General features: G+C 42.6%; 2 protein-coding genes across 3 annotated transcripts; both read left to right on the top strand.

Annotated features, from left to right (window-relative positions):
- Nucleotides 1–12,272, top strand: LOC308334357 (large ribosomal subunit protein eL15-like). 2 transcript variants are annotated; one of them, XM_080791081.1, is made up of 6 exons: nt 1–40; nt 635–682; nt 2,761–2,813; nt 4,955–5,136; nt 6,001–6,137; nt 11,289–12,272. In XM_080791081.1, the coding sequence occupies exons 4-6, from the start codon at nt 4,965–4,967 to the stop codon at nt 11,589–11,591; spliced, it is 612 nt and encodes a 203-aa protein (XP_080647207.1). In that variant the 5' UTR covers nt 1–40; nt 635–682; nt 2,761–2,813; nt 4,955–4,964; the 3' UTR covers nt 11,592–12,272. The 2 variants fall into 2 exon arrangements, with proteins under 2 accessions (XP_080647207.1, XP_080647208.1); XM_080791082.1 differs by lacking the exons at nt 1–40; nt 635–682; nt 2,761–2,813 and adding an exon at nt 3,874–3,900.
- On the top strand, nt 12,015–27,866 carry LOC308334735 (uncharacterized protein; the record flags this gene model as incomplete). Its single annotated transcript, XM_080791538.1, has 14 exons — nt 12,015–12,110; nt 18,979–19,080; nt 19,171–19,174; nt 19,497–19,592; nt 19,763–19,822; nt 20,064–20,161; nt 21,367–21,459; nt 21,546–21,618; nt 22,008–22,107; nt 22,442–22,610; nt 23,442–23,524; nt 23,924–24,042; nt 24,375–24,607; nt 27,433–27,866. 14 exons carry the CDS (start codon nt 12,015–12,017, stop codon nt 27,709–27,711), a joined length of 1,605 nt encoding a protein of 534 aa, XP_080647664.1. The 3' UTR covers nt 27,712–27,866.

The raw sequence follows: 27,866 nt of genomic DNA on the forward strand, positions 1-27,866 counted from the left end.
GGATGCTAAAGCTAAAGAGATGCTACACAAGAAGAGCACGGTATGCAGTTAGCCCCTCTCGGAACCCTACATAAAGCTTTTATGAAATTTGATTGTCGCTTTATAAAGTAATCAAAGTGTCAGAAACTTTACTACATTTGGGTTCTGCTTGCGGGGATAGGTATGCAGTATGCTACATGCTAATGTTTATACTGTTATACTGTTAATACACACACACACACACACCAGTTTTATTATTATTATTATTATTATGCCATAATGTCACTTATTACACATGTTTGTTTATTTTGAGAGAGAAATGGAACCAGATGGAATGTGGTTCCATTTGTACACAAAGAGTTACAGAGCTGTAAGTGTCCATTTGGTTCCATGTATTACACTCTCAGAGTCACAGACCCATAAGGGTCCATTTGGTTCCATGTTTACACTCTGTTACAGACCTGTAAGGTTCCATTCGTTACACTCTCAGAGGTACAGACCCGTAAGGGTCCATTTGGGGACCGCTTACAACCTTTACGACAGTGTGTGGGTTTATAAATCCGTTACGTGTGTGTGTGTGTGTGTGTGTGTGTGTGTGTGTGTGACTGTGTGAGATAAACATTGAACTAATATAACATATTTCCATTATTTTCAGCTCAGAGAACAGATCAACTCAGACCATCGAACCAGAGCCATGTTGGATGTAAGCAGCAAAATATCTATTTCATTGTCTATTAGATAGATAGATCTTTATTTGTCATTGCAACGTGTACAACGAAATTAAAAGTGCCAACCAATCAGTGCATTATATCACAAACAACCTATACAAGCTAAAACAAAACACACATGACTTCTTGTTATTGCACAACCCCAGCAGCATAATGCACAAACATGTAATTCCATCTATTATCGCACAACAACAAACCCTTATTGTACTTTAAGATAGCAGATAAAAAAAACTAAAAGTGTCGCAGTAACAGATCATTTTTTAGCAGCATTGAGTGCAACTACCGCTGTGGGATAGAAGCTATTACTGAATCTGTTGGTCTTGGACTTGATCACTCTGTACCGTCTGCCTGATGGCAGCAGTTCAAACAGTGAGTGAGCGGGGTGGGAAGTGTCTGTCATAATGTTCAGAGTTTTTTTATGACAGCGGTCTCTGTGTAGTTCTTCCAGTGTGGGGAGAGGGCAGCCAACGATCTTCTGTGCTGTATTTATGACCCCCTGGAGCTTTTTCCTCTGCGCCACTGTACAGCTGGTGTACCACACACATATACAGTACGTCAGTATGCTCTCTATGGAGCACCGATAGAACGACACCAGCAGTCTCTGTGTGATGTTGTTCCCCCTGAGCACCCTCAGGAAGTAGAGTCGCTGCTGGGCCTTCTTCAGCAGCTCAGAGGTGTTTGTGCTCCAGGTCAAGCCCTCCTCCATGTGGACTCCTAGAAACCGGCAAGAGGACACCCTCTCCACACAGTCCCCATTTATGAACAGGGGTGGAATGACAGTTTTTTTCCTCCTGTAGTCTATGACCAGCTCCTGGGTCTTGGACGTGTTCAAGAGCAGATTGTTTTCTCTGCACCAGTCTGTCAGCTGCACTACCTCATTAATTCATATGTTGGATGTAAGCAGCAAAATATCTATTATTTAATATGGAATTAATGCAGAATTGAGCTCAGTTAATATCACACACTGTGACACTGAGCTTGTAGATCTGCTATTTTAGAAAAAAATCAAGAAAATGTGGTGGATGTCTTTGAATATATATATATATATATATATTCTTTCAGAGGGAATGTTTTTTTTTATGTTTTTTTTCCGGCTTTCACCTTTATTTTATTTTTATAGAGGGACAGGAAATAGGGGGGAGAGATGGGGGGGGGGGGGGGGGTGACATGCAGTAAAGGCCGTTGGGATTGGGAGTTGAACCCGCGGCACACTGCCAGGCTCGGAATACCGGCCAAGGTGCCTGGACCGCTGAGCCACGGCCCAGAGGGAATGTTTTTAACTCTGGGGGGGTCCCTGGAACAACATATTTTCAGATGGGGGTCGGTGGCCAATTATTACATATGTTTTTGGGGGTCCTTGACATTTATTTTTCAGTTCAGTTTATTTTCGGAAGGAGGACATGCATTCATAACCTGACGCTGCCAGATGAGGGCGGTATTGGGGAAACATATTCCCCAACACAACACTCATCTGGGATCTCTGACGGAGTTGAGCTGAGTCAGATCTGCTTCGTACCGAACCAATCAGCGTGAGCTAAAGGCGGGATATGTGCAAAAGCGGATGTGACGGTATATAGACACGTCGATATGATTGGTTGTGTTTGCACGCCCACACGGTGATAGACAGACCCTCCCATCCAATCATCTACCAAGTATCTTGAAAAAAAGGAACAGCCCCGTCATCGAATTTGCTTCCGCGATCCCAGATCCAAATAAGCTGTGAAACAAATTTGTGTAGCAAGCTTTTTGGATCTGGCAGCGTCAGGTTAATACATTCATACATTGCACACAGATTCCAACATTTTTAATTTTAATTTTTTCTTTTCTTTTTATATGTTTTTTATAGTGTCCATAGGTCCTGACATGAAAATGAATGTGGAGAACGGCTGACATACAAACATGGTTTTTCAGAAAACTGTCAGAATTTAGAAGGCATTTGTAGAATCATTCTCGGGTCTAAATGGGTTAATGTAATATAGATTATAATACGTTATATTATAAATGCATCCATCGTAATAATATGTTTAATCATAAATGTTTCCATTCTGTACAGCGATACATGGAGGTGAGCTCCAGTCTCAGGGATTCCTACGAAGACAAAGACGGGTAAGAGACTAAACCCTACCATTACAGTACGGTACAGTACAGTAGGTTTTAGGTTTATTTATTTAGCACGTAGTACAAAAAATAGACAATAACATATCAAAGAACAGATGGTTTAAACAGATTAAAAGTTAATTAAGAACAATACAAAAGTCTACAAAACACAGACTGCACAAAAAAGGGAAATAAACAATACAACAACAAACGCACAAAAGAAAATATAACACATCAAAGTAAATCATGTAATCTACAGGGAGGAATAAATAATAAGCTAGCCGTGTGTATGTGTGTGTGCGCGCTGTATGGTTTACGTCAAGTCACGAAATCACTTGTTGCTGTGGATCGCTATGACACAGAGCTATGCTGGGACAGTCACAGAACAGATTAGTTGCAGCTCAGCCTTGCAAAAATATTCCTATCAGCAACAGCAACTGGCCCGCTCTCTGTGAGGCATGAACTAAACTCAGTTGATCATGCTGAAATAATCTGATGCGAGACAACGGCTGCGCCTCCACTTCCAATCTAGAATTAATTATACGTCGCCGTACTGCGGAGCGCGTGCAGCAAATAGCCGATCTACAAGCTTACAGCGCGTCGTCGCGCATTGTTTATGGACGCGTTCATGACTCGTTTCTGTCGCATCATAAGATACTAATGTAACGGGTAAAATAATCACTGAGATCAACTCGGAGCAACGCTGTTTGCCTGAGCCTGGGAGCTCACTACACTATGGTAGGCAGAGAGGGACAAGACAGGCGAACATGACTGATGATACATTACAATAGCGAAAGGGGCCATCTTGTGGTGATAGACCAGACCTGGGCATTGTACGGCCCGCGGGCCAAATACGGCCTGCCGGCTGACTCTGACCGGCCCGTGAAAGATTACTTGATAATCCGAAAATAAAACATACTTTCTAATTACCTTATGGGTGGACTAAAACCGCATTGCTTTTTTTTTGAAGCCCATGTATTCTCACTGCACGCAATCTGCACGTCAACTGTGCACGTGAATTGCGTGTGATTGAGAACCTGTCTTTCTTCCTTCACCCCCCTTCATATAGCCATGAAGCATGCAGCTCCACAACACGGTAGGCGCAGGCGCATGCTTTGATTACCAAACTATCGGCCCAAAACATGTGTTCATTGTCATGATTCGTCACGATCCGAATTGGCTTTGTCCGCGGCGTAACCGTCTTTAAATAAATTATATTAGAAGTGCCGATGGGAGAATGCATTGGAGTTTCATTTCCTGGGCCACTCGCTTTTCTGAAAGGGGGCGGGCCTGCGGCGCTCTATAGCAGTCTCTGATTAACAAAATGAAATAATGCGACTGCATGGCCACGTTAAAATGTATTAGACGGTAAAACCGGGTATTTTGGCAATAGTAAACCGGGGTTTTAAAATGTCCCAAACCGCCCAACCTTAGATTATACCCCCCCTCCCGATCATGAAACAGATTTTGAATATTTGCTGGTAATTTATGGTTCTTGGCTTTGTACATTGTTATTGCTGTCTGGTACGCTACAATCTGTGAATTTGAGCAATTTTGACTGTATAAAAAGTGGATTTGTGTGTTCCAGATAACCAACCTTGTGAATAGTCCTTATTGCTCTCTTTTGCAAAATGACAAGTCAATGAATTGATGTTTTGTAGTTGCTACCCCATACCTCAGCACAGTAATGGAAATATGGCAAGACTAAGGAACAGTAGAGGGTGTGAAGTGACTTAAGATCTAGAACCAGTTTTGCTTTATTTATGACTGCTATACTTCTAGCTACTTTATGTGTTTGTGATGTGTGTTTTCCAGCTAAGCCCATTGTCAATAAATTGTCACACCTAGAAATTTGTTTTCGTGCACCCATTCAATAGCAACCCCATCTATTTGGATATGAGTGTTAGTAGTATGATAATGATATGATAATGATATGATAACTGTACTGGTGGATATGATACTGTATAGATGTATATGGAGGTGCCACACTAAAACCGTGGATTTTAGTTTGGCGTCGATTGAGACAAAGTTGGAAACCACTGGAGAAGCTTGCTAGGATTTGCTTGTACCGGTACTCAAGGACCACTGGTTTAAGCGTTTAAGGTGATGTTTGGATGATACTGATGAAGATGTTGTGTCTATTCCTGCAGATAAACCAAGATGGGAGCGTACAAGTACATGCAGGAGTTGTGGCGCAAGAAGCAGTCGGACGTGATGCGTTTCCTGCTGCGAGTCCTTTGCTGGCAGTACCGCCAACTGTCCAACCTCCACAGAGCCCCCCGACCCACCAGGCCCGACAAGGCCTGCAGGCTGGGGTACAAGGCCAAGCAGGGTGAGTGTTTACTGGGTCTGTAGGCTGGGCTACAAGGCCTAGCAGGGTGAGTGTTTACTGGGTCTGTAGGCTGGGCTACAAGGCCAAGCAGGGTGAGTGTTTACTGCGTCTGTAGGCTGGGCTACAAGGCCAAGCAGGGTGAGTGTTTACTGGGTCTGTAGGCTGGGATACAAGGCCTAGCAGGGTGAGTGTTTACTGGGTCTGTAGGCTGGGATACAAGGCCTAGCAGGGTGAGTGTTTACTGGGTCTGTAGGCTGGGATACAAGGCCTAGCAGGGTGAGTGTTTACTGGGTCTGTAGGCTGGGATACAAGGCCTAGCAGGGTGAAGGCTCATACATAGTCTGGATTTACGGTGGTGGGGTGACCACCGAACTACAACATGACGTCACGAGCCGCGGTGATCAGCAAACCACCGCCACCGCTCAGGCCCTTCTCTCTGTTTTTACTCACCACCGCTCAGCGTTATTTCAGCTCCGGTGATCAGCTCACCACCGAAAATCCAGACTATGAATAGGCCTTAAGTGTTTACTGGGTACATTAAACTCTGTAGGCTGTTTTTAACTCATCTTTGCTTCTGGGAGGTCCCTGGAACGACATATTTTCAGATGGGGGTCGGCGCCCATTTAAATAGTTTTTGGGGTCCTTGACATGAAATAGTTACACATTATGTAGAATGTGGTCCTAAATGGGTTACTGTGTTCTATTTCAACAGGCTACGTCATTAGCGTATGTTTTCTTTTGTTCCAACAGGCTACGTCATTAGCGTATGTTTTCTTTTGTTCCAACAGGCTACGTCATTAGCGTATGTTTTCTTTTGTTCCAACAGGCTACGTCATTAGCGTATGTTTTCTTTTGTTCCAACAGGCTACGTCATCTACCGTATCCGCGTGCGCCGTGGCGGTCGTAAACGCCCCGTGCCGAAGGGAGCCACCTACGGCAAGCCCGTTCACCACGGAGTCAACCAGATCAAGTTCGCCCGCAGCGTGCAGTCCACCGCTGAGGTGAGTCTGACCCTAACCGGTTAGTCGACCGTTAAGAAACTTTCGGATATTATTATCAGCTTTAACGGTTAATTTGCATAATAATAAATGCGTGTTCTGATCTTAAATCCCTTTATTTTAGATCGTTTTTAGTAATAGTACAACATAAACATTACAGAGACTGTAGTTGTCACTGTACAATACTTTAAAACAGTTGTCATGTTGCACACATGCCTAAAATTGCTCTTATTTGCGCCGCCCAGCTTGTCACACTCCAGGCTGCATGAACAGCGCTCTGGCTCTGTTTTCTGCCCCCTCAATGTCCCCGTTCTCTGTTGTACTTCAATGGCTAGTTGGCGACAAGCCTACAACGGTAGCGTTGCGGTAGTCAAAATGTAAGCGAGTGACAGGCTGACAGCGAGACGAGATTAACACATGTCGACCGTATCAATGCAGAGACCTACATTATTAAATCCATTATTGGCCATTTGGCCTGGAGGGAGAACGTTTACAGCCGCTGTCGCTTCCTCCTCAACCTCCTCCTCCTATCCGTCTCCCGAGTCCCCACACTAGCACGGCTTACGGCTATCAAGTTAGCCATGTGCTATCGATGTTTGAGGGTTTTCTCGTCAGCGAAAAGTCAACAAACAGAACACGGTGACATGCATGCTGATCTTCCTTAATAATAAAAAAAGGCTTAGCCCATGCGTCCAGTGGCTTTATAGGTATAGGTTGCTTAGATCTGGACTGGATTTATTTATGTTTTGGACTAGAACCGGCGGACCTCTGTACTGTAGACGCGCAGATGCATGCATCATGCAGATGCGAATATGCGATGCGTTGTTTATTGATGATTAAGCCTACAACAATTTATATTGTTAAATGTTACTTTTTAGTTTGTCTTTTAAAAAGGAGCATAAATAAATGTATACCATTCGTCTACCAACTTTAATTATGCAGCCTATACATCATGCATATTACATTTGGGGTAGCGGTAGCCTATTAAAAAAGAAAATAAATCAACCACTATCCGTTAATGACCCGGTTAATCCTATCGGCTAACCGGCTGGGAAACTATCCGTTACTGACATCCCTAGTAGTAGTGTGGACGTACACACAGCCTGCAGTCCACCGCTGAGGTGAGTCTGACCCTAACCTGGGATAGTGTACAGTAGTAGTGTGGACGTACACACAGCCTGCAGTCCACCGCTGAGGTGAGTCTGACCCTAACCTGGGATATCAATCAATCAATCAATCTTTATTTATATAGCACATTTTTCAGGCAGCGAGTGCAGTTCAAAGTGCTTTACAGTAAGAACAAAAAAGTAATAATAATAATAAAAATAATATATATATATATATATACACATATACATACATGTATATATATAAATACAAATACACATACACAAATATACACATGTACATATCACACAAAGAGCAAAACAAAGCAGGAAAGCATCGACTATAAAGTAATAAAAACAATAGTAAAAAGGAGAGACTAATCACAGGACATGATCTAGGAGGTAAAAGCGATGCTAAAAAGGTGTGTTTTAAGATTTCGTTTAAAAATTTCAACAGATTCAGAGAACCGTAGATCCCTTGGCAGGCTGTTCCAGAGCACAGGGGCGTAGTAGCTAAAGGCGGCTTCACCATATTTTTTTGTTTTTGGGGTCTCAGGTATCTCCAGGAGACCAGCACTCGATGAACGAAGTGGTCTGCCTGGCACATATTTAGGAAGCATTTCTGAAAAATAAATAGGTGCATTTCCATTTAGTGTTTTAAAAACAAGTAAAATAATTTTAAAATCTATTCTAAAATGTATAGGCTAGTGTACAGTAGTAGTGTGGACGTACACACAGCCTGCAGTCCACCGCTGAGGTGAGTCTGACCCTAACCTGGGATAGTGTACAGTAGTAGTGTGGATGTACACACAGCCTGCAGTCTACCGCTGAGGTGAGTCTGACCCTAACCTGGGATAGTGTACAGTAGTAGTGTGGATGTACACACAGCCTACAGTCCACCGCTGAGGTGAGTCTGACCCTAACCTGGGATAGTATACAGTAGTAGTGTGAAAGTTTTTCAGATGTAGTTCATTTGGAGCGTTTGGTACTGTGGACTGAACTGAAGATGGACATCTAACATCGTTTAGTCAGACGGGACGAGACAGGACATTGTATCGTTGGTACTAAACGTAACGAGGAAGAGGTTTGTTAGTTTCTGTGCTGAAGGAAAACCAGTGCTATTACCATCTCTATTGCTGTGTTCACACTACACAGGCAGATGCAAAGACGTTAATTCTCAATTAGCTGCAATTTGCAACTGTAGGGTTTTTTAAATAATGGGACTAATCTAGAGTTTCAATACCTTCCATTGACTCCCCATTCATCCAAACTGCATCTGCGATCTGCTTAAACGTTAAACTCACCAACGTTGCAGCTGTAGGGGAAGGCTTGAATTATCCTCTTTCAATCCGTAGAGCTTTTGTTTCTTAAAAAATCCACCGTAGATTGTAGACATGTTATGAGCTACTTCATGTCAAGAAATTCTGTGCCGGTGTGTTGGAGTTTGGAAGTCACTGAACGGCCCTGCGTTCCACCTGTTTAGAATTTGCACATAATGCAGGAGGCAGCAGCGCGACCCCATAATAAAAATGAGTGCTGCCAAACTGCAACACTTTGAACAATAAAAAGAATCACCTGCACAGAATTTATTGACAGAAAGTAGCTCATCATAACATGTCTTTGATTTTTATGAAACAAACCCTTTGCAGATTGAAAGAGGATAATTAAAGGTTTCCCTACAGCTGAAATGTTGGTGAGTTTAATGTCGTTTAATACAAGCAGATTGCAAAAGCAATTTGGATGAATGAGTTGTCAATGGAGGGTATTGTGGGGCACGGTGGCACAGTTGGTAGTGCTGTCGCCTCACAGCTAGAAGGTCCTGGGTTCGATTCCCGCTCGGGCGCCGTGGGTGCTGGCGGCGTGTTTCCTCCTCCGCGTCATCAGTGCCCATACCCGAAGGCGGGGTTGGCGAAAGGGCCTTTCTGTGTGGAGTTTGCATGTTCTCCCTGTGTCCCCTAGGGTAGGTACCCTCACAAAAACATGCAGTAATCCTGGTCTCTAAACTGCCTCCCCCTGGCCAGCTAGGGCGCCTGATGGAGGGGAAAGGAACTGGTTGGAATAACGTGTTCCTTCCACGCGCGTCCAACCAGGGAAACTCCCCCCTGTCAGGTGTAAAGGAGCAACTTGGACAGGAAAGGAAGCATGAGTTAAGTCCGTTGCTCTCCCCAGGTTGGCGGAGGGTGTGTAGAGCCCAGGATCACATTAGATGATTGACACAGGGGTGAAAAATTGATTCATCCATTATAAAAAAATATCTAGAGTTGCAAAACTGCGGCAAATTTTTAATGGAAATTGGAAGCCATCGACATGAAGATGCAAAGTTACAAAACATTGAGCTGGTTTACAAATATACAGAGCTTTATATCTGCCTGTGTGAACGCAGCATAACACGATGGAACAGCAGCCTGTGATGTAGGAGAATGGTGTAAAACTGTTGCACACGTTTCGACAGAATATAGTTCTTATATTCTACATTATATAAACCTGTATTGTGTCAAAACGTTGGGGAAATAAAAGGTAGTGGTTTCATTGTGGCTACGAGCTGACCTTCAGTCAAATCGCTGCTGCTGGTCACTAAACTAATCTTCAAATTTCTATTTCTATAGCGGATCTACAAGCTCAGTGTGTCACATTTTGACAGTGTGAGCTTGTAGATTTTCAGCTTTTGCTACTTTTGCAGATGAGATTAGATTTGTAGATTTAGTTTTTGTGGAAGTGCTTTAATAATGTGTTATGAATATTGAACCGATGAAAAGTATTCCATTTCCCGTTGGCTTCATTTTCCCATAGCTTTATTTGAATGGCTCTGAAGCTGGAGTGCAGGGGACTGTTGCTGTGGGGACTGGTTGTGCACAGAGCCCATGGGACTGTTGCTGTGGGGACTGGTTGTGCACAGAGCCCATGGGACTGTCTGTGTGGGGCTGGTTGTGCACAGAGCCCATGGGACTGTCTGTGTGGGGCTGGTTGTGCACAGAGCCCATGGGACTGTCTGTGTGGGACTGGTTGTGCACAGAGCCCATGGGACTGTCTGTGTGGGACTGGTTGTGCACAGAGCCCATGGGACTGTCTGTGTGGGGCTGGTTGTCCACAGAGCCTGTGGTGGGCAAGAGTAACTGACATTCTGTGTTATTCCTGTGGTTCTATAGGAGCGTGCTGGTTGTAGAAGGTTCATGTCAAGGTGTTTGACAGTATTTTTCCTGTCTTCCTAAAGAAGTGTAACTGACAGTATTTTTCCTGTCTTCCTATAGAAGTGTAACTGACAGTATTTTTCCTGTCTTCCTATAGAAGTGTAACTGACAGTATTTTTCCTGTCTTCCTATAGAAGTGTAATTGACATTGTGTATTTCTTCGTATCGGGGCGTGCTGGTTGCATGGCTGCACTGTAGTTGCTAAACATTACTACATAAAGAAATGTGACACCTGGAGTCATAACTACTACATTAATACATACAAGAATAACTAAATGAATTGGACAGCCAACCAGTGCTGCACCATTCTGGCTCACATTTAGAAATTAATCTAAAATCTAGATCTCAATCAGATTAATTGTGCAGCACTAGCTGGTTGTAGAGGGCTGCTGATGAGGTGTTTTTGTAATCCTATCTTCCTTTGGCATTGATAAAAGGATAGGCTTTGAAAGATTTTATCCATCCTTGCATGGATTACAGTTCTCATTCGCCACGACTGATTTCACTCATTTGGATTCCAGAGAAAACCAGCAGGTCTTCTGTGACTCCATGCTGCTGCGCAGCGAGAACGGCAGATCTAGCTTGTAGATCAGCTATATTTTCGGTCATTAGTTATTTTAAGATGAAAGAGTATTTGACGTGATCAAAACTAGCAATAGAATAGAAACATCTCTCAGAAACACGAATGGTCTCACACAAAATGTCATGAGTTCTTCAGCTGGTCGGCCTAAAACCTCATTACGTTATCGGTCTTGAGATTAAATGTTTTATTTATTCCATGAGAGGTATAACTGACACTGTGTTTTTCCTGTCCTCTCATTGGTTGTAACTCACACTGTACTTTTCCTCTCCTCCAACAGGAGCGTGCCGGGCGTCACTGCGGCGGCCTGCGCGTGCTCAACTCCTATTGGGTGGGAGAAGACTCCACCTACAAGTTCTTCGAGGTGATCCTGATCGACACGTTCCACAAGGCCATCCGTCACAACCCGACACCCAGTGGATCACCAAGGCGGTGCACAAGCACCGCAGAGACTCCAGACCTCTACATATATTTTCTGTTCACTGAAGAGCAGCAACTGCCAATTAATTTGTTTATAGATTCAAGCTTGCTTTGTCATTCTTTCCAACTGCAGCAGCAGGAAACTGTTGTTTCTCCTAGTTAAAAGACAACACAGGCTCATACAAGAATAAATATATCAAGTGCAAGACAATACTCTGAATATAAATACGTCATAAAAAAAAGTTTATACAGCAGAATGTATCTACAAAGACCTTTATATAATGGTTTAAACGGCTTCAGTTCACAATCCTTACACTGCTGATGGTGAAAAAGCCTTTTCCTCTACACTTTATTTTCTGTGGTTTGGTTTCCCATTCAATTCAAACTACCAGTTTGATTATGTTGTACATCAAACGGAAAATAATTTAAAGTTAAACTAGAGTGTTAAGATGTGACCAGAAGGAAATTAAAGAAAATGTATTCCTGCTCATTGGACGTCCAATAATTATAAATTCAAGAAATCCAATTTCCAATGAATGTTATCGGTCGGTCACTAGCTTTCTGTTTCTCTATCACAGTTACTGACATGTGGATGAAACAGCAGACGCAGGACATCGACTCTGCTTTGGACCCGGAGAGCAAAGACCGCTCGTCTGAGAAACTGCAGCCGCCGTCTGTGTCCGTGAGCCATCACCAACACCACTGAGGGGAGGAGATTGTGTTTTCAGCCAGGTTGGCATTTAATGCTCCTCCCACCTCCGGTGAACTCTCACATTTCTGACATTGAGGCACAAGAACACTTTGGTCACTTTATTTTATATAAAGTATATTTATTGGTTTTTCACTTGGGTCACTTTGTGAGTGTGTGTTGGTGTTTCTCGCTTATCAAATCAAGGAGACAACAAGATAAATCAGGTCTGTGTGTTCAGACTGGCAGCTGAATCCAGTCTGAATCAGATCTGTGCAAGATCCAGATTGGAATGCGATCTGTTTAAATAACTAAACACAAAACAAGTCACATGGAATCCGATTTATATTGCGTTCAGACTGAGACGGATCTCCTGAATGAGATTTGAATCAGACTTGAAACCACCTCTGAATGTGGCTCAAGTCGCATTTGTAAAAATCGGATTCCACTTGTTTGTGTTTAGACAAATCAGATTCCAGTCTGGATGTGGCACAGATCTGATTCAGATTATTTTTTTTCCTTCTCAAAAACGTTTGAAGCGCAATTAATTGCAATTAATATTGTTAATAATAGTAATAATAATAATAATAAAACTTTAGTTGTATAGCACCTTTCATGACATGAAATGCAGCTCAAAGTGCTTTACAGAGCAATGGAGGGAAAAAAAAGAAAAGGAAGGCAATACAGTGAGGACATGAATAACAAAACAAAAAAAATTCAATTAAAATAAATGTTGTAGTGGGTCTTGAGCTGTGCTTTAAAAATGTCTACAAAGAGGCTTCCTGACGAAGGTACAGTGGGAGCTTGTTCCATGCCGTCGGCCCGTAGAAGCAAAAAGCTGCTGGTGAGATCTCCAAATATAGTTGCTCTGTGGATTTATTTTAAAATTCACGTCTCCCCAAGAATCTCCTTTAGTTCACTTTAGTATTTGTGCCAAAAGTGTGCCTTTGAGCCCTGCTTTACAGTGAAACTCAACAGGGAGACTATCTTACATCATACATGTATATTATTTTTAATCTATGGAGCAACTATTGGACAACAGACACGAATATGTGTAGTTACATTGTGGCATGGAAACCACACAGCTCAAAGCTCCACCAATAAACATAATATGTCTTTGCACGTTAAGTAATCTGGTGTGGTGAGTTATTATGAATAATAGTCAGGTTTTCTTTTTTTTTTTTTTCAGTTAACCCATTTAGGCCTGATGTCGAAATTTAACAAATGTCTGAAATACCTCATGTTTCTCTATCAGTGGTGCTCAATATTTCATGTCGACGACCCCCAGAATTATGTTTATTTGGCCACCGACCCCCATCTGAAAATATGTTGTTCCAGAGACCTCCCCAGAAGCAAATGTATGAGTTAAAAATGTTCGCTCTGAAAGAATATATATTTATTCAAAGATTTGCACCACATTTTCACGATTTTTCAAAAATAGCAGACCTACAAGCTCGCTGCCGCGCTATGAGCTTGTAGATCTCCTATTTTTCAACAGCTAGTTGAAAAGTTAAATTATTGTTAAACAAGATGTCTACACAATTAGAGCATGTAGAACAGTAGAATAGTTGTCATTTTCATCGTTTGCCTGTTATGCCTGGTTGAACGTCATCAAATGGTGGTCCGTGGCTCATATGCTGAATAAATAATATAACTTGATATGAAAAGGGTAAGGCGATACTGCTCAAAGAACATAGATCTCTCTGTTTTTGTTAGCATCGGCCTATAGACGGGTCTGCAGAGCGGTGCCCTGCAGGCAATCGGCATCAAATGAAGCACAGCTTGACACAGACAAAAATGAACCGATCTACAAGCTCACAACGTGCTGCGGAGTGATCCTATGTCCTAGGATAGGTGGTCTAGTAGCAAAGATTTGGCACAACGTTTGTATGTATGTATGGATGGTTCTAGACCTGTTACTGGTCTTCTCTACTTGAGGGCGACACAGACCGTAGAATAAAAACGGATTCAGCTCTGTCTTTCACAATCTAAACTCATCGTCAAATAAAATAAAAACGGCGCCCTGTTTTCCTTTGAGGGTGACAGATGCCGTTGAATAATAACAGAGAGACTTAATTTAGCAAGGGATGCTTTTTTAAACCAGTAGAAATCTTTAGGGACAAACGGCAGCATGTTTCCTTCTCAAAACTGTTTTAAATAGTCTAGAAGCTTCAGATATTAACATGGTGACATCCACTATGAATATGAATGTTATAACACTAGTTTAACTAACTAATTTAAAATAATCCATTCGTAAAACAAATAACCAACTAATTTAAAATAATCCATAAACATATATTATATAACTAAAACGTTATCTCACACTTTACATCGGTATATTTATTTACCTTCGTATCATAATTATAATCCTCTGTAGGCGAACACGGATCCTCGTACATACCAGCCAGGTACGTTACCATTCGGCTAAAGAGCCAGATCTAATAGGTAGATGTGTACAGCCACCCACTATAGCCTACATTGAAGGTGTAGTGTGCTGTAAATAGCGGATCTACAAACCCACAGCGCGTCTCTGATGCAGCTCGTTGTGGGCTTGTAGCTCTGACGATAGCGCCCCTGGTGGTTAGTCTACCAACTTTGTGTAATGTAAATGTCCGTGTGTTTTTTATTAGTAATTTAATATTAGGACCACAATGGAAACACTGTTATCCTTTAGACCAAAGTCTCACTTTAAATCTGTGCTATATATATTTTTCATCTAATAAACTAACTAAAAAAATAGCGAAATAACGAATGAACTATCTAATTTAAAATAATCCATTCATTAAGATAATTTAATAATATTTACTTTCGCCCGGTACATTTATGAACCGTCGTATAACGGTGCAGAGCGCCGAAAATAGATCTACAAGCCCACAGGGCGTCGAGGACGCAACGCAACAATCACACTGCTTTAAACTGGGCTGTGATGCAAAATGTATTGAAAGTGGGTATTAACGCCATCTGGTAACTTTAGTAATGTGCGTTGTAAAATTCTGCCGTTAAACGCTGCATTTCCGCTTACTCTTTGAGTACATTAAGGTTCTAACTAGGGTAGGTATTAGTTAGGTTTATAACTGGCTATTTGAGTACATTTAGGCTACACATGAATGCCCTATGAATGCTTCCTAAAACATGCATTCTAAACATACAACACAGCACAGATACAGCAGAATGTAGTCTCTGATGCCACCTGGTGGTGACAACCGACAACTGCAGGATGCGGCAGCGTGTATTTCCATCCGTACGACTCTTGTCGAAAACAGCCGATGTTTGGCTCCGTCTAATCAGCAAATTTAGAATTTCCGGTTTGAGAGGGCTCCGTCTAATGAGCAAATTTAAAATTTCCTGTTTGAGAGCTAGCAAATTTAAGACATCCGGTTGCCTTCAGAATAAAATTATGTTTGGCTCCGTCTAATCGGCAAATTTAGGACTTCCGGTTTGAGAGGGCTCCGTCTAATGAGCAAATTTAAAATTTCCTGTTTGAGAGCTAGCAAATTTAAGACATCCGGTTGCCTTCAGAATAAAATTATGTTTGGCTCCGTCCTATCGGCAAATTTAGGACTTCCGGTTTGAGAGGGCTCCGTCTAATGAGCAAATTTAAAATTTCCTGTTTGAGAGCTAGCAAATTTAAGACATCCGGTTGCCTTCAGAATAAAATTATGTTTGGCTCTGTCTAATCGGCAAATTTAGGACTTCCGGTTTGAGAGGGCTCCGTCTAATTAGCAAATTTAAAATTTCCTGTTTGAGAGCTAGCAAATTTAAGACATCCGGTTGCCTTCAGAATAAAGTTAGGGTTATTTAATTAGACAGGGCCTAGCTACGCGCTAGCCGCTAGCTGACCAGCTAGCTGTGTGTCTTCATGACCTAAAAACGACACTTTATTTGTTGTAAAACTTTCTTTTTTTGAATCGACAGTTTGTGTTAAATAATCTTCAATTTTTTAGAACAACAATGAAACACTTAAACACGTATTAATATAATATCCATGAAGATAGCATAAAGCTAACGATAGCTAAAGCTAACTTAAGCTTTAGTTGATCTTTTAAATGTCCTCCTTAGTATAAATATATTAATAATTAATATATAATCTAAGATGTCGTCACTGTTTTGTTGTTCTATTCTTAGAGTATAAAAGTAATATTATTTATCGTAATTATTAATGTCCTCACTATATTATTTACTGCTATTATTTTAATGTTTTATTTCTGCTTTTTTTTCTCCATTCATTTCTCTGTAAAGCACTTTGAGCTGCATTTCATTTCATGAAAGGTGCTACAAATAAATAAATAGTTTTATTATTATTATTTTATTAACGCACACTGCGCATGCTCAGTTCCGCTCGCACGACAACAGCCGAGTGACGTAGTTCGGCACTTCGGCTGTTCTGTTAGCTCTGTCAGTATTCTCCAGACATTAGCATCAGGTAGCAGCGTGGCTAACAGTAAATGTGACACACATTAAACTATATTTAATCTGACATTTAATCACAAACGACTTTAATCTGATTCATATTAATTTACTGCAGCGTTTAAAGCCCATAGGAGGAGGGAGTGACGTCACAGGAGGAGGTGAGTTTTAAAGACGTTTAAAAACATTAAAGTGTTGTTTTGTTTACCTCGTTAAACTACGAGGAACTAATAGCAGTTAGCATTAGCAGCATCAGCAGCGCGAGACACGCTGTTTATTTACATGCCAGTCACATTAACGCCGACAGAACTCCGTCAGGTCTAACCGTGGAGCTCATTCATGATAATTATTCATGATGTTATGTGTTTATATTCATGTTGAACTCGGTGTTGTTAGGAATGCTAGCGTTAGCCAGTTAGCTGCTAACGGCTGCTAACGGCTGAGCTAACGTAATGTAATGTATGCTATGCTGCGCAGTAGGACGGTGTCGCTCTTTAAAAACAACAGATCTGCAACTTAAGCTGTGGCGTACTGGCGTTCATAAAATGACGATAATAATTCTATAATACTATGAAATAATAGTATAATACTAATACTAGACCACCATCTGATGACATTTACCAGACCCAAAACTAAAGAATCCTGTTGTTGTCGTTGGATCAGATCTTGTCCACAATTCCATGCTGTTTTGATGTTGGTACCATTAGGACATAATCAGGCAAACGTTGATCAAAATTCTTCTACATTCTCTAATAGTGTAGACTTCTTGTAACTTAAGTAATGACGTGTCCAGAACGCTCTCTGTCTTCTATAAACACAACACCAGATATCTGTCTAAACACCTGAACGTGTCCAGAGCGTTCTGTCTTCTATAAACACAACACCAGATATCTGTCTAAACACCTGAAAGTGACCAGAGCTCTGTCTTCTGGTCTGTGGAAAGCAACGTAAGAGCACTGTTGACCTAGAATGTGCAGATTTCACCTAAACATAAAATAACTAGTGTGAACCCATAGTCATATTCATAGCTATGTACTGTATTTGGCATAACAATTGAGGTATGACAATTTTTAACGCACAGCCCCAAGAAATCTATCATTTTATAATGAGACAATTTACTTTTGGGGCAAGTGGGCAGGACCTTTGGGCAAGTAGGACATGACCTGTACTTGCCCGGCGGGCAAGTGCCTTTAGTGTCAAGTTGTCAACCCCTGGCCTGAACCAATCAAAACACTGCTGTCAATAAGACCCTGAACCACTGCTAGAATAGCTTGTAGATCTGTTATTTTGCTCTTGGGTCGAAGTATGTTGACGCCTCTGTGCTAAAACCGATATTTGACTCAAAATGTTACAACAATAAAACATTTCAGTAGTAAAGTAATTAAGTAAAGTTTACAGTAACACGATTTGAACATTCAACATTAACCCATTAAGACCTGAGGCCCGATACTACAAATGTTTTCTAAATTATAACCTTTTTCTGGATAAACTTCTATTTCCATATCAGTGGTGCTCAAACTTTTCAAGGACACCAAAACATTATAATGTATTTGGCCACCGATCACCATTTCAAAACATTTTGTTCCAGGGACCCCCAGAAGCAAAGATTTCATTTCAATATTGTTGCTTTACATACAAGATCAGGATGTATTCAAAGATATATTCATAAATGTTAGTGTTAGTGTTATGGTTATGTGGTTAGGTTATGTTGTTTCTACAAGCTCAAAGTGACGCACTAGGAGCTTGTAGATCTGCTATTTTTGAATAGTCAAAGTATAAAATGAGACGGGTGCTTTCCCAGTTAAATGTGTAATATTTCTACTGTATATCAGTTACATTATTGAGGGGCAATGTGGGGTGTGGAGCGTTGTCCAGGGTGTTTTAGAGAAGGGAGAAGAGTCTAGGACGTGTGGAGCGTTGTCCAGGGTGTTTTAGAGAAGGGAGAAGAGTCTGGGACGTGTGGAGCGTTGTCCAGGGTGTTTTAGAGAAGGGAAAAGAGTCTGGGTCGTGTGGAGCGATGTCCAGGGTGTTTTAGAGAAGGGAGAAGAGTCTGGGACGTGTGGAGCGTTGTCCAGGGTGTTTTAGAGAAGGGAGAAGAGTCTGGGACGTGTGGAGCGTTGTCCAGGGTGTTTTAGAGAAGGGAGAAGAGTCTGGGACGTGTGGAGCGTTGTCCAGGGTGTTTAAGAGAAGGGAGAAGAGTCTGGGACGTGTGGAGCGGTGTCCAGGGTGTTTTAGAGAAGGGAGAAGAGTCTGGGACGTGTGGAGCGTTGTCCAGGGTGTTTTAGAGAAGGGAGAAGAGTCTGGGACGTGTGGAGCGTTGTCCAGGGTGTTTAAGAGAAGGGAGAAGAGTCTGGGACGTGTGGAGCGGTGTCCAGGGTGTTCTTAAGGAGAGGAGTTGTAGGGTTGTGAAGACGTAACTCATTTCTATGTCATGTGTTTGTCTGTCCTCTAACAGGACGTCCATAAAAGGACATCATGTTCAACAAGTCTTCGTTTGGAGCTCCGTTTGGAGGAACCACCGGTGGCTTCGGAGCGACGTCTACCTTTGGACAGCAGAGTAAGTACTAATACTTTACTCTAATACTACATGTACATGACAGCAGAGTAAGTACTAATACTTTACTCTAATACTACATGTACATGACAGCAGAGTAAGTACTAATACTTTACTCTAATACTTTACACAACGTGTTTTGGTCCGACAGTCATTAGACTGACAACCTACCTCTATCACTAACCTAACCATAACATACCTCTATCCCTAACCTAACCATAACACGGAACAGCGCATGTTTGAGCGCTAGTCCGACCGTTGTTCCCGCATGTCGGACTAATGCTCCGTCTGAATGACGTTCGGATCACCTACTGTAGCCTATAGTTTTATTACCTCCACCTTTGGACAGCAGAATAAGTTATTGTGCGTATTTGATGTGTATTTGATGTGTATTTAATGTGTATTTGATGTGTTTTCAGGCACTGGCTTTGGAACCACTGGAGGTTTTGGCAGTTCAGCTTTTGGAGCCACACCCAACACTGGAGGTCTGTTTGGAGCCACACAGAATAAACCTGGTGAGTTAAGATTCTTCTTTTCATTCTGAACTCTCTAGAACGATCACAAATAACCCAGGGGCCGGTTTCTGTTTCACTAAGACGGAAAGAAATCATTCTGGAAGAGAGACAAAGTCTGTTCACTAACGGTGTGTTTGGCTCCAGTGTGTAATACAGTGTTTCTCCACCAGGAGGCCTGTTTGGCTCCAGAACATTCAGCCGGCCCGTCACCAGCTCCACCACGCTGACTGGCAACAAATGGGAAGAGAGAGAGAGAGAGAGACGGGGAAATAACCTGGTTTTTGGAGAAAAAAAAGGCGCACCAGATTGTTTTCTCCCCATCGCACTGGTGCTCCTAATTATATTTATTGGTCGCATTGATCAAATTTCGGGAGCATATGCGACCAAAATACTGCTACTACTACTACTGTTACTACTACTACTACTATTTATGATATTAACAACGATACCCCCCCCCCCAGCCTCCAACAGGAAGTGACACGATGGTGAAAGGGGGCGTGACCACCAGCATCAACACCAAACACCAGTGTATCACCGCCATGAAGGAGTACGAGAACAAGAGCCTGGAGGTACGCACGCACACACACACTCACTCACTCACTCACTCACTCACTCCCTCACTCAGGTGGGGTGGGGGGCCGCAAGTATCCCCCACCCGCTAGTTGCCTGTGTGTGTGTGTGTGTGTGTGTGTGACCTTGGCATATTTTTAAAAAAAAATTCAAAAGCCTTTCAAATGCATTTAATTATAATTATGTTAACTAAATACATTGGCCATAAAAAAGACTAACATTTTAATTCTACGCAGCGAAAAAACGCATCAGTGTGCAACCACCTTAAATGTAGATACCAATAGGTAATTTCATGTGTGTGTGTGTGTGTGTGTGTGTGTGTGTGTGTGTGTGTGTGTGTGTGTGTGTGTGTGTGTGTGTGTGTGTGTGTGTGTGTGTGTGTGTGTGTGTGTGTGTGTGTGTGTGTGTGTGTGTGTGTGTGTGTGTGTGTGTGTGTGTGTGTGTGTGTGTGTGTGTGTGCGTGCGTGTGCGTTTTTTATGGGAGTCAGGAGACCCCTACCCAACGATCTGAGGGTACACGCTGGGTTGTATGGCTTTAGCATGGCCGAGATGTAGGTAGGGGCCAGGCCTCGCACAGCTTTAAAAGTTGTCAATAAAATCTTAAAATCAATTCTATTGGAGTGATGTGTTCCACCGTTCCACGCCTCCTCATGTTTGTCAGCAGTCTCGCTGCATAATTTTGTACTATTTGTAGGCGAGCAATGGCTTTTTTGTTGACCCCCGAGAACATTAAAGATCATACTTAAACACTTGCTATGCTCTGGTCGCGCTGTACACACATAATATTATTTGGGCTTAAAATTTGTCCTTTAGGGTGCAGTCACATCAATCTTTAATTCTGCCTTTATACCGGATTCTGACACTACTTTTCAATGGGGACAAGATTCAAGATTCAATATTTTATTGCCATGTCAACAGAGTTGATTAAAATTTGTTTCAGTGCACTAAAACAGACATACAAAAAGACACATATTCAGACAGTAGAACAAGATACAAAAGTACAAACATCATATGAGGGGGACCAATAAATAAGTAGAATGCAAAATGTTACAATTCATGTTGAATAAATAAATTCATCGCAGTTTGTCGTATTACAAAGCAGCTTCACGCTGTAAAGTGCGAGCGAAAAGAGGGTCAGCATTCAGGAGGTGCACAGCCTCGGGATAAGTGCTATTTTTAAAGCGCGAGTTATTGCACTTTAGAGACTGCAGCGGTCTCTTACCTGAGGGCAGGGGGTGCGAAAAGAGAGCAGGCAGGGTGGGAGGGGTCGGCAATCACCTTCTGCATCCTGCAGAAGGTGAGAATCTATACTAACTGCTGTTTCACTGGGATGGACATCGCTGGGCATGTCGAATCTACAATAGAATTGGTTCAATCTATCAGGGAGCTCGGCGGCTGCCTTTATACGCTGTGATGATTTGCATCCCTTGCCAAACGCCCTTGGTGTCGTTGGCACGTAGTTTGTCTTGCAGACTTACTCTATATGCACGGTCATGTCATTATATTTGGCTTCAGCTTTTTTCACAGCATGCTCAAAAGTCATACCTGGCTAATTTAAAAGCCTCTTTGTTGCCACTCTTAATAGCTTCATTTTTCTTTGAGCAGAGGGTTTTAACCTCTTTACCGCTCCGTTCCCATTGAAAAGCATTGGCAGAATCTGCCGCAAAGGCAGACTTAAGAAGCTGACGTTGGGCATTATGCCAGTGGTCAGAAAGACACACACACACACACACACACACACACACACACACACACACATTATAAAATGTGTACTGTATGAAATCTAACAAAGTAAGGGTAATATTTGGAGCTGCATGTCATTTAAATTCCTCCTGACCCATGCAGGAGCGAACGGCGGCCTGGACTTTGGAACCACCAAGGTGTCTGAAGAGGTGAAGCGGTTTGTCAACCTGAAGAACAAAGGCAAATATGAAATAGCTTACAAGTGAGTTGGAACAGTCAATAACATGATGCACCTGTATCCACAAAGTGAATAAGCTTAAATTAAACATTCATTCAATTAATGAAAAAAAGTTTAAATTTTGTTTTTTATCCATGAAAATACTTTTTGTGAATGTTTTTTTGAAATTATAATAATACAAAACTAAATTAAGGGATCCATGAAAAATGTGACCCTGCACGACCCACAGATTGGTCTGGTCCAGGGGCGAGTGCTTGACACACACACACACACACACACACACACACACACACACACTGCACCGCTCAGTTCGATTTGATTTGTCTGATTTTTGACTGGATATTTTGTTCTGCACCAGATTCACTTTAGAGCGAACAGACCCGTCTCAGCCAAACTGGGCCTCCATCTTCACCGTTACGCCCCTTCACGGCACCCTGATGCCCACAGAGAGGTCCACGGCAGTGCAGGTTCTCTTCAAGCACCACAAGGAGGTCTCGCTCAAAGATCAGCCTGTTCTGCGGTGCCAGGTTTGAATTTATTATGTTGCTGATGGACAATGTTTTAACCCATTTTGGACTGAGGTCGATAAAAAAGGCTTCTAAATCCTAACATTTTTCTGAAAAACCCATGTTTCTATGTCAGTGGTGCTCAACCTTTTTCATGTGAAGGACCCCCAGAATTATCTCTATTGGGCCACGGACCCCCATGTAGTTCCAGGGACCCCCCAGAAGCCAATATTTTAGTACAAATCTCTGAAATATATATTCAAAGACTTGCGCCACATTTTCACGACTTTTCAAAAATAGCAGACCTACAAGCTCGGAGCGCACCACTTGGTGCTCGGTGAGCTTGTAGATCTGCTATTTTTCAATACCTAAAGTAGAACAGAATCCTTAAAACACCAAAAGGTTCCCGCCCAAAATCAGGGAGAGAAAAGGGCATACACGGTCACCACGCATCGTTACATTCTGAATCTATATCCATTACCAGTCCAAAACATTTGAATACGCCAGTGTATGAGACGTTATCTGCCAGCTACGTATTCGTCCCCCCGCCCCTTTACCAGTCAAAGTAGGATTTTCAATGCCTCGTATCTCTGAAACTACGACGTGAGCTAACGTTAATAATAGCTGATCATTACAATGGTAGTCTCCAGGCCGGGAAACCGAAAATTAAGATGACCAAATAGAGGCAAAAACCCCTGGCAGGGTTTACCTACACTCTGCTGCCACTCTCGTGGCACAGAAAAAATGAAGGAAGAAATAAAAGTTGGTGGTTCCATCAAGTGCCGTTTATTTGTGTTGAATCCCATGCCTGTACTACTGTATGAGCTTGTGTTCAAACGTTCTCTTCTGCAGGTGATTGAGCCAAGCATCGGGGAGAAAGGAGAGACCATAGCCATCATTCCAGTCAAGGTTTCCATCCAGTCAGTCTTCTCCAGGTCAGCGCACGTTGTTTTGGGGATCAATATGGCATCACTGACACCAGTTTTTGTAGTATTAGTAGCCTATGTAGAATTTGTAATGTGTCCCTCATTCAAATGAGAACATTTTGTATATATAAAATAATTGTCATTCAAATGTTTGATTTGAATCGATGTGAACATCCTCTGTCTTTTTGTCTCGATCAATCAACGCAAAGATTTAGGCTTTGTCCACACGTACTGTATACAGGCGGGTATTTTTATAAACGGATCTTTTCCGTTTTTGTTTTTGCAAAAAAAAAGGTCTCATCACTTATGATTTATTGGGCTGTATTTTGCGTGTCTTAAGTATCAGGTCTTATTCCCTAACTTGAGTAAACTAAAGACCTGGAGGCGTGATCAATGCTCTTTGGCCAGTGGGGCGGAGCAGGTGGGCGACTGGAGCGAGTGTCTGTCCGTGGACATCAGTGACCGGGACTCAAAGGACCAGCCGGGGGGCATCCCTTACAGACTGGTGGCTGAAGTCTGCGTGCCAGGTGTGTGTGTGTGTGTGTGTGTGTGTGTGTGTGTGTGTGTGTGTGTGTGTAGTGCTATACTGCTGTGTCAAGTTATTCTCACGTATTCAACACGTGGGCTGCGAGTGGGCCCCCAAATAATTGGCAAACACTAAGATTTTATTGTTTATTAGGATCCCCATTAGCTTTTGCCTTGACAAAAGCTAGTCTTCCTGGGGTCCGACACAGACAAACATTTAACATTTAACAAAGGCAATACTTACAATTGTTTACAGATAGTATAACATTAATATATATGTTTAAAACATTCTTTATTAAAAATTAAAAAATTATCTCTCTCTCTGCTTCTCCAGGGATCGGGGGAGACCTGGGCTCTATCTTTGAGGAACACCGTCTGTGTCGTAGTAGTAGCCTGCTGACCTCGGAGGAGTTCCGCAGCGCCGAAGGTATCTACGCCCTGGACGACAACCGCTTCATCTTCAACAATGTTCTGGTGGGTCGCTCGGCCCAGGCCCGCTTCAAGCTCACCAACAGTGGCAAGGTGCCCTGCCTGCTCAGCCTCGCCATCAAGCCGCTCAATACAAAGGTAGGGCGTAAGCCATTGAGACCTGAGACCAGATTCTACAAAATGTCTTCTAAGTTTGTGTCAGGGACCCCCAGAAGCAAAGATTTGAGTTAAAAACGTTTGCTGTGAAAGACTTGTGCCACATTTTCATGATTTTTCAAAAACAATAGCAGATCTACGAGCTTGTAGATCTGCTATTTTTCGTTAGCTTAAGTTTAAAAAAATAATGGTTAAAAGTGGTTAAAAGCTAAGGTGACAGAGATGCATTCCGGGTCTTCATAGATGGTTGCACACCGTGTCTCGCACTGAAAATAAAAAATCTACAAGCTGGACCTTGTAGAACAGCTATTTTCTGTGTGAGACACCAGTACAAATCATCCATTAGACAGAGAGCTTTATGAGATATTATCCAATGCAGTCACATTGTTTGGCTTCGGGGCTGTTATCCTACTGGTGGGTATATTAAGTGGATTTCTTTAGGGGTAGCAGCTTCTTAAAGTTGTCCGTTCTTCTCTACAGTCGTCCCGCAGTCTGGAAGTGTTTGATCTGTCTCCGGCACGCCTTTGCAGTGGTCACCTTCACACCCCAGACCATGCAGCTCCACCACGCTGTGTTCGAGGCCTCACCTGTCGAATGAGGTGACCCTAGGATTATGAAACTCCTGTGAGACACCTATGGTAACATCATTCTACAGGCCACAGGTTTCTGCGTCAACGCGTGGCGTTAGACGTACTTCTAGTACTATTCAACGGGTTTGTGGCATTGTGTGACATGCGTGCGTGTGTGCGTGCGTGTCACTTTCAGGTTACCACACGTTTAATTATTTCAGTAGTGCTATGTTAGTGTTGTCTCTCTCTCTCTGTTGAGTTAAGTCCGTTGCTCTCCCCAGGTTGGCGGAGGGTGTGTAGAGCCCAGGATCACATTAGATGATTGACACAGGGGTGAAAAATTGATTCATCCATTATAAAAAAAATATCTAGAGTTGCAAAACTGCGGCTAATTTTTAATGGAAATTGGAAGCCATTGACATGAAGATGCAAAGTTACAAAACATTGAGCTGGTTTACAAATATACAGAGCTTTATATCTGCCTGTGTGAACGCAGCATAACACGATGGAACAGCAGCCTGTGATGTAGGAGAATGGTGTAAAACTGTTGCACACGTTTCGACAGAATATAGTTCTTATATTATACATTATATAAACCTGTATTGTGTCAAAACGTTGGGGAAATATAAGGTAGTGGTTTCATTGTGGCTACGAGCTGACCTTCAGTCAAATCGCTGCTGCTGGTCACTAAACTAATCTTCAAATTTCTATTTCTATAGCGGATCTACAAGCTCAGTGTGTCACATTTTGACAGTGTGAGCTTGTAGATTTTCAGCTTTTGCTACTTTTGCAGATGAGATTAGATTTGTAGATTTAGTTTTTGTGGAAGTGCTTTAATAATGTGTTATGAATATTGAACCGATGAAAAGTATTCCATTTCCCGTTGGCTTCATTTTCCCATAGCTTTATTTGAATGGCTCTGAAGCTGGAGTGCAGGGGACTGTTGCTGTGGGGACTGGTTGTGCACAGAGCCCATGGGACTGTCTGTGTGGGGCTGGTTGTGCACAGAGCCCATGGGACTGTCTGTGTGGGGCTGGTTGTGCACAGAGCCCATGGGACTGTCTGTGTGGGACTGGTTGTGCACAGAGCCCATGGGACTGTCTGTGTGGGGCTGGTTGTGTACAGAGCCCATGGGACTGTCTGTGTGGGGCTGGTTGTGCACAGAGCCCATGGGACTGTCTGTGTGGGGCTGGTTGTGCACAGAGCCCATGGGACTGTCTGTGTGGGGCTGGTTGTGCACAGAGCCCATGGGACTGTCTGTGTGCGGCTGGTTGTGCACAGAGCCCGTGCTGGGCAAGAGTAACTGACATTCTGTGTTATTCCTGTGGTTCTATAGGAGCGTGCTGGTTGTAGAAGGTTCATGTCAAGGTGTTTGACAGTATTTTTCCTGTCTTCCTATAGAAGTGTAACTGACAGTATTTCTCCTGTCTTCCAATAGAAGTGTAACTGACAGTATTTTTCCCGTCTTCCTATAGAAGTGTAACTGACAGTATTTTTCCTGTCTTCCTATAGAAGTGTAATTGACATTGTGTATTTCTTCGTATCGGGGCGTGCTGGTTGCATGGCTGCACTGTATTTGCTAAACATTACTACATAAAGAAATGTGCCACCTGGAGTCATAACTACTACATTAATACATACAAGAATAACTAAATGAATTGGACAGCCAACCAGTGCTGCACCATTCTGGCTCACATTTAGAAATTAATCTAAAATCTAGATCTCAATCAGATTAATTGTGCAGCACTAGCTGGTTGTAGAGGGCTGCTGATGAGGTGTTTTTGTAATCCTATCTTCCTTAGGCATTGATAAAAGGATAGGCTTTGAAAGATTTTATCCATCCTTGCATGGATTACAGTTCTCATTCGCCACGACTGATTTCACTCATTTGGATTCCAGAGAAAACCAGCAGGTCTTCTGTGACTCCATGCTGCTGCGCAGCGAGAACGGCAGATCTAGCTTGTAGATCAGCTATATTTTCGGTCATTAGTTATTTTAAGATGAAAGAGTATTTGACGTGATCAAAACTAGCAATAGAATAGAAACATCTCTCAGAAACACGAATGGTCTCACACAAAATGTCATGAGTTCTTCAGCTGGTCGGCCTAAAACCTCATTACGTTATCGGTCTTGAGATTAAATGTTTTATTTATTCCATGAGAGGTATAACTGACACTGTGTTTTTCCTGTCCTCTCATTGGTCGTAACTCACACTGTACTTTTCCTCTCCTCCAACAGGAGCGTGCCGGGCGTCACTGCGGCGGCCTGCGCGTGCTCAACTCCTATTGGGTGGGAGAAGACTCCACCTACAAGTTCTTCGAGGTGATCCTGATCGACACGTTCCACAAGGCCATCCGTCGCAACCCCGACACCCAGTGGATCACCAAGGCGGTGCACAAGCACCGCGAGATGCGCGGCCTGACGTCCGCGGGCAAGAAGAGCCGCGGCCTGGGCAAGGGTCACCGCTTCCACATGACCATCGGAGGCTCCCGCCGCGCGCTGTTGGTTTTATTTTAGTTTGAGTACATTTTGGTTGTTGCAACGCGGTGTTTGTTAAAAGGTTAAAGCTCTTTGTTGTGATATCAATCACTCCTATAGAGTTAGCTGTTCAGTAAAGGTGTTGAATGGGTTTTATTCTGATAGTAATCCCTGCTATAAAAGTGGTAAATGGG

Source organism: Protomyctophum bolini (genome assembly GCF_963924005.1).
Source record: "Protomyctophum bolini genome assembly, chromosome: 19".
NCBI lineage: Eukaryota > Metazoa > Chordata > Actinopteri > Myctophiformes > Myctophidae > Protomyctophum > Protomyctophum bolini.